Source organism: Myotis lucifugus, unplaced genomic scaffold (genome assembly GCF_000147115.1).
Source record: "Myotis lucifugus unplaced genomic scaffold, Myoluc2.0 scaffold_214, whole genome shotgun sequence".
Classification (NCBI taxonomy): domain Eukaryota; kingdom Metazoa; phylum Chordata; class Mammalia; order Chiroptera; family Vespertilionidae; genus Myotis; species Myotis lucifugus.
In genome coordinates, this window is record NW_005871262.1 from 2,179,088 (window position 1) to 2,186,864 (window position 7,777).

A 7,777-nucleotide genomic window follows, 5' to 3' on the forward strand; every position below is an offset into this window, starting at 1 on the left:
TTGGGGATCTACATGTCCCGCACCACATGTGGAGACTGTCCCAGTGATTGGAGGTACTATTGGCATTTAGCACTATAATGCACAAGACAGTCCCACCCAATACGCATTCTCCCTTCTAAAATGCCAACCTGGCCTCTATTGGGGGACACAGCTAGACCTTCCCATGGCTGGGCCATCAGGTGCCTGCCCCCACACCATGTCCTGACCATCCTCACCAAATCCCCACCATCACTATTTCCTTTTCTTCAGAGCACTTCTTACAACCTGAGGCCATTTATGTTATCTGTCTCTGCCTTTAGAGTGGAAGGTCCTTGAGGGCTTCTACCTAGGACAATGCCTTGATACTTAACAGGTGCTTGGAATGACTGAATGAACAAATGAAAACAGACATCTTTTCTGAGGTTATGTGAACACCTCCATATCTTAAAACAATTTCCAAAAGAAAATGAGCACAATGTACAAATATAATGTAGGGTATGTATAGATTTAGTAAAATCAGTTTCCTATTGATTGCTTTTAATTGTTAATCTGAAAAATATTTGTACAATCAGATTCTAAAAATGAAGTTTAGGCAGAGCCCCAGATTCATTGGTTCCAATGAACACCCATAAAAAGAAAAAAAAAATGTTCTGAAAGAGTATATTGATGTGTACTGACAGAAGCCCCTCACTCACCTGCTCTCCCAGCTCACCCACTTTTTCTTGCAGGAGCATTTCCATGTTCTTCAAAATCATTTCCACCTCTTCCACCTGCTCTTCTGTATCTTTAAGCTGCTTTTTATGTTCTTCCTGCCACAAAAGAAGGTTACACACCAATATTTTACATTTTAAAAAGAATCATCTCAGGCTTATTTATTTTAGAGTGGAAATTAGCTAAAATGTACAAATATGAGAGTGTGTATTGATAACCTTTCATCTGTATAGAGTAAGTTAAAAAAATGTTCTGTCACAAACCACAAAACTGTTATTTCTTTTTGTAGTTCAAGAATTAGCAGACCACCCTATCTGGTTTCACTCAGTGGACAGAGTGTCGGCCTGCAGCCTGAAGGGTCCCAGGTTCGATTCCAGTCAGGAGCACATGCCCAGTAGGGTGCATGAGGCAGCCAATCAATGTTTCTCTCCCTCTCCCTTCCTCTCTGAAATCAATAGAAGTATATTAAAAGAAAAAAGAAAAAGAATTAGCAGACTAAGTATTCCTAAAGAATTTCTGATTGTATTTCCTTGTTTTGTCATTAATCTATTATAGTTTATCATTATCTCTAGCTGAACACTTTTGCATAATGCTGAAAGGTTATTTGATGTAGAATTTATGCTTTACAAACATTAAATTTTACCTACCTTTCAAGTCTTGCTCTAATTTTTGCCCTCTGGTTCCTGATCTCCACATCCCTCCTGCCTTGAACTTTTCCTCATGAACTGTGTTACTCAGGATCAAGTTACTTTCTCGGGCTTTTAAATGAAACACTTACACAGGGTGCACACGTTCCACAGACCATTCAAGCACTTTAGAAGTGCTAACTCATCGATGCTTCACAATAATGCTTTGAGGCTGGTATCGGAATTTTACAGATGAGGAAACTGGAGCACAGAAAGGTTAAGTAACTGGCCCAAGGTTACTCAGCTGGGAGGTGGGGGAGCCACAGTCCCAATCTCCGCAGGCAATGCTCTGAGCCACCGTGTCCTGCTGCCCTTTGAGGCAGTGACCCTCTTTCTGCATCTCTAGACGCCTGGCACACAGCAGGCTCCTCAGGTCGATCCTGTTACCTGGCTGACCTCTTGTCCCACTGCCATCCCCCTCCCGCCCTCCCTCCAATCCTTGCTATTCTTTTTTTTTTTTTTTAATCCTCACTTGATTTTTTTCCCATTGATTTTTTTAGAGAGTGGAAGCGAGGGAGGATGGGGAGAGAAAGAGAAACATTGATGTGAGACACATGAATTGGTTGCCTCCCACACAAACCCCCACTGTGTCCCGGAACCAAACCTGAAAACTTTTGGTCTGAGGGCCGCTGTTCTAACCACTGAGCAAACCAGCCAGGGTGACCTTGCTGTTCCTAAACATGCCAAATACATACCCACCTCAGGGCCATTGCACATGTTGCCCCTGCTGCCTACAGTCCTCTTTCCCCAGGTAACTGGATGGCTTGCTGCCTCAACAACTTCAGACGTTGGCTCAAGAACCGCCTTCTCTAGCTATCCTATTTAAGACTACAAGACCCCCCCCCCTCCACAGCACTCACCACCATCTGACGTGCTATCCACATGATTCATTTTTTTTATTTTTGGGCTCCCTACCACCACTATAATTTGGCTCCAGATTTTTGCCTTTGTGTGTCATTCCTCTATCTCCAATACCTAGATCAGTGTGTACCCAATAAGTAACTTCTGTATTCCTTATGTGCCTTTGGGTGGATTTTCTTTTCAGTCTGCATAATAGTTTAAGATTGTTTTTTTAATTAGGGGCATCATTTGGAAACTGGGAGTGTTTATATAAAAATCTAGTTTTTAGCTTTTCTTTGAAATCAGGAGCATTGAAATGCAGAGGCTACACAGCCAAGGAGCAGCACCCATTGCCTCACTCACAGCCTCTCCTCTCCACCTTTCAGGCCCTGTAAGCATTCAGTGTGGGGCCCCTAACGGTTAGCCATGGGCCTACTGCAGCCTCTGCAGCCCCCAAGGACAGACTGCAGCTGAGAGGAACTAGGCCCCCAGGCTGAAGAGACCTTCAGGATCAGCTCACTCAGGGCCTCCCAGAGCGGCTCCCTGCACCTCTCACCGCCCTGGTCCTTCCTCAGCATCTGTTAAGAGTCCTCATTATTCACAGTGGAAATCGGGGTCCCACAGCTTCTGTACAACCAGTTCTCATGGAGGTAGGATGGCTGTTGGGCCATCTTCCCCTTGGCACTAGGACAGTTTTAGGCTGAGTGACCCACGATCCAACCTCTCCCTCCTCCCCACCCCCGACTTCACCATCAGCTGGAACCTCAGGGCTCTTGTTTCCACTCACCCGCTGTCGCCTCCCTTCCTCCTGCTGGAGGCTGCACTCCTGGCAGAGCTGCTGAGCTGCCCGCTGCTCCCATTCCAGCAGCTGCCGCAGCTCTGCCACGCAGCCCACAGGCAGGCTCTGCTCCATCTGCTTCTGCAGCTGGTGGACGTCCTGCAAGGGCTGGTCAGGGTTCAGGTTGGCTCCGTGCAGCTGTACCAGGGAAAAGGCCACAACAGCTTTGGTGTGACTGCTGAGAGTTACAGGGTCACTGCCAGACACGAAGGACTGTTTAAGGACACCCTACAACTGGAAGCACAAGGAAGGCATCTGCTCTCCTTTGTGGTCCCTGCATCTGCAGCAAAACGCAGAATTTGTAAAGGGCCTATTCATTGGAATTCTGACAGCAAAACTCCCAGGGAGCCAGAGCTGCACAGTGAGAGGAAAAGTTGTGCCTGCGATCCTCAGAATGACGCTGAGCCTTCACATTGGATCCACGGGAGATCACGGTATATGCTGTCCAGTCTACCGTCCAGCATGCCTCATTGGAGCCTGATTCTTTAACACTATATAACCCATGCAAGCCAGACATGGTAATAATCTAAGTGGAGAATTTACACTTCTGAGACCCGCTGAGGCAGGGTCACAGGGTAAGTAGCACACAATGAGAGCAGAAGGAAACTTGGGAGCAGCTGTGGGATGAAGCTCCCAGCCACAGAGGACTGCCCAGAACCCATGGAGTTATGCTGAGTCCTCATGATAGAACTGCATATCATGTGGCCAGTGTTTTCACTAAGCAAGCGGGAGGTCAGATCCAAATGCCATTTACTAGTAATTCACTCTGGCTCTGGGGGCTTCATCTAGAATACACACCTTCCCTTGGCCCCTAAGAGAACTGGCCACAGCAGCCCTCATGCACCTCTGAGGCTCTATCAAATGTCACACTCAGGAGGGTATCTTTGCTCCCCTGATACATGTCAGCAGTTTAGCTCAAAGACACTCTCACAAAAATTTCAAAAAATGTCACACTTAGGGCAGGTCTCAAAGTGGCCACATGGCCAGAGAGAAAGGGCCGGTGCCACCCAAGAGTGAGCGGCTGCAAACCTCCAGCCCAGGTTCCTCTCAGCAGTCGCTGCTCACCTCACACCTCTGGAGGGCCCTGAGGGACCACATCATCACTGACACACAGCAGTTCTAGGACAGGAGTCATCCCGGAGAGATGCCCTGGTGCACGCTTCCTTTGAACACACTGCTTACCCTCCTCACTGCCACCTTCTACAGCCACCCCGCTCTCTGAATTGGTGCCTGACATGGACCTCTACACGGGCAACTAGCCCATCAGCACCCACAAGCTGAATTCTGTCCAGCCTTTTCATCTCCCTCTTCATGGAAGTGAGACGCAGAGGAGCTGGCCCAGCTCCGGACTGCACAGGCGGCTCTTTCTCCCCGTTGAGAATTGGGCTCTGAGCCTCTCCCTCATTCACAGGTGGGGACTGTGCCGTCACCCACTGACCGGTGGGCTCTGGGCCCTCCCCTCGAATCCAGGCTGGACCAACAGAATGTTGGATCTGGTCAGCATGTTTTTAAAAAAACAGCACTGGGACCTCCCTTGGCCTCATCCAAGCTGCCCCCCTGCTAGTGCCTGTCCCACCTGCTTGGCTCTGTGACCTCCTAGACGTTCCTCCTCAGAACCATCCACGGATGCACCAGTGATAACAATGAGTCCGTCCCACGTATCTCCACACCCACCCTCCCACAGCACACCCAGAGGTGCCTCAACTGCTCTGTAGATGCCTCTACTTCCCTCCTCTGGGCTTTCATCAGTGTGGTCTTGGGGGGAATCTTCTAAGTCACAAAGAAGCTCGTGCTGCTGCAGATTAAGTCAGGTAACTTCTGCCTGTGACGCTGGCTGACCCAGCCTCAAAGGGCTCAAACTGGCCAATGCTATTTCTCAAGGGTCCTTTCAGACTTAAAAACAGAGAAGGGGGGCCTGCCCTGTACCGTCCCTGGCCGAGTGCAGGTGGAGGGACCTCCCTCCCTGGGCACCTGGGGGGCGCCTCCCTCCACCAGCTCCCGCCCTCCCCGCCGCCACGGCTGCTGCCTCGGCCGCTCCTCATCCCTCCTCCTCCTCCTTCCACCCTCCTCGCTGCCGCCTCCTTCTCCCCCCGAAAAAAAAAACACACAACAAAAAACAGAGAAGGGAACCCCCAAATACAGAGGTACCCCTGGGAAAGTTCTTGTTTGCAGTGGGAAAGCTCACAGCCTACAGGTTCCCCCAACAGCCTTACAGGGCCCCACACCCAGGCTGACCCCTCTGCAGCTTTAGGCATCTTGCCCTCTCACACCAGGCAACCACGGCCGGGCAAAAGCCAGTAGGGGAACCCGCAAAGAGGTTCAGAAGAGGCAGGCACTCAGGTGCCACACTCAGGTGAGGCTGGTGCTGGGACTGCGGCCACAGGGGTTAAGACCCCTTCCATACCATGCTTAGGGTGGTCTCTCCCACGGCCCCTCCTTCCTCCCTACAGCCACCGGCCCTCCAAGAGCACCCCACACGAGTCTGCACTGGGCTCTCAGTACTCAGGATCCCTCCTACTGTCACACACCTGTATTCCCTCCGCCTCTTGAGCCTGGCTCTCCCAGGAAGAACTGGCGACCCACTCTGTGTCCCTGCACCTCACACTGTCGGGGCACCCTGAGGTTCCTATTCGCAGCTGCGAGCTCCCTGCCTCCCTGTCTCGGCACCTCGTGAGCCTGGCACGTGCTGGATAAATGCTGGAGCAGGAGAGAGTGGGAGCCGGCAGACAGGGACGTGCAATTTGAGGGCTTCGCTGTGCATGTAAATGTGTGTGAGACGAGGGCATGGAGATCCTCACCCATGGGGTCTACTCTGCCCCGGGGCCTGGCTGGCTGCTTGAATCTGACACCGCCTCCCCTCAGAGGCTACCCTGAAGCTCTGCTCCGGCTCCTTGGTTCTATAAAGGGCACCGAAGACATGCTCACTGAGAGACAGCTCTTCACACGGCTGCTCAAGGTCACCCAACTCTGGACTAGGCTTGACTTCAGTCCTGGGCCTGGTAAGTGCCCCACTGGCTGTGCAATCTCAGGCCGACCCGAAAACTTCTGGGATGGATTAGCCCTAGCAACGCTCTGTCAGACTGACCTGCATTGACTCTCCTTCCCAGACGGACCCAGCGTCTCAGGCCATCACACACACCTTCCCAGATGGGTCCCAGCGTCTCAGGCCATCACATGGACCTTCTCAGCAGGACCCAGCGTCTCAGGCCATCACATGGACCTTCCCAGACGGACCCAGCGTCTCCAGCCATCACACACACCTTCCCAGACGGGACCCAGCGTCTCAGGCCATCACAATCACCTTCCCAGACGGGACCCAGCGTCTCAGGCCATCACACACACACCTTCCCAGACAGGACCCAGCGTCTCAGGCCATCACACACACCTTCCCAGACAGACCCAGCGTCTCAGGCCATCACACACACCTTCCCAGACAGACCCAGCGTCTCAGGCCATCACACACACCTTCCCAGACGGACCCAGCGTCTGAGGCCATCACATGGACCTTCCCAGACGGACCCAGCGTCTCAGGCCATCACATGGACCTTCCCAGAAGGGACCCAGCGTCTCAGGCCAGCATGTACACCCACCTGGTTTCGACTTTCTTCAAGCGTCTCTTTCAGTTGTGACCATGACAGTCTCAGGCTCTGGCATTCCTGATTTATGAGTTCAAGTTCAAGTTCGAGTTTTTTAATTTGGTCACCCTGTTTTAAAAATAATCAACCTCCTGAGTGTAAGCAATAGCAATTTGATACATGTTTAATGTAGAAATGTCAGAATATTACAGGACAGAAATTGCAAAATGTAAACCACCCGTGCTCCCGGCAGCCCAGAACCCCACCTGACATTGCGCTGTCATCCTCTACACACAGCGTTTTTACCATAAGACTGGCACAGTGTCATATGCTGTGCTTTTCTCATTATATCTTTCATTTCCCCACGACATCAGATATTATTTGAAAACATGGATTTTAACAGCTTTCAGTTAAATTTACTGACTCATTCAGTAAACTGTTGATGGATGATTCACGCAGATTCCAATTCTGTTTTGCTATTACAAATACCACAGCAACGAAAATACTTCCAGCTCAGTCTTTCCACAATACTCCAGTGAAATGCCCATAAGAAGAATCATGAAGTCAGAGGATATTGACATTCTTGAGGCTCTTGATACATAGTCTGCCCAACTGCCCTCCGGAGAGGCTGACAATTTTACTCTTTTACCATCAGAATGTAACTCCTTTCTGCTGCCTGGGGACCTGCAAAAGCTGCTGAAGTCCACACAGTTCCCAGGGCTTGCCTGCTCGGTGCCTTACGCTCACCTGCGGGGCAGCGCCTACCTCTTGGCTCCTGATATGTGTTGGGCTGCCTCTCCTATGTGCCCGCCCCTCTCTACCCCACTGACCTGGCCAGTACTCACCTGCACCTCCTCCCTGCGTCCAGCCTCCTCCAGTCTCTGTGTTAACAGCTGAATGGTGATGCCATTGTTCTCAATGTGGGCCTGCTGGCTAGAGGCCTCCTCTCCGAGCTGAAGGACCCTGTGGTTGAGCTGAAGCAATTCATCATTGCATTTCTGACTCTAGAACAAAAGGGGATGAAATGGATGAAAAAGTTATTTTTTTTTTAACCAACAGCTCAATTCAGATCATTTCAGCGATCTCAACCAGGGATGCTTTGGTTTCCCAGGGGACGTTTATAATGGTCTTGAGACATTTTTGGTTAC

General features: G+C 50.8%; 1 protein-coding gene across 1 annotated transcript in view; it reads right to left on the reverse strand.

Annotated features, from left to right (window-relative positions):
• NINL (ninein like) overlaps window positions 1-7,777 on the reverse strand; it is a 66,810-nt gene that overhangs the window by 4,487 nt on the left and 54,546 nt on the right. The window contains 4 exon segments of the mRNA XM_014463636.2: window positions 675-788; window positions 3,004-3,192; window positions 6,645-6,758; window positions 7,475-7,633. Coding sequence (XP_014319122.1) covers window positions 675-788; window positions 3,004-3,192; window positions 6,645-6,758; window positions 7,475-7,633 — 576 coding nt within the window.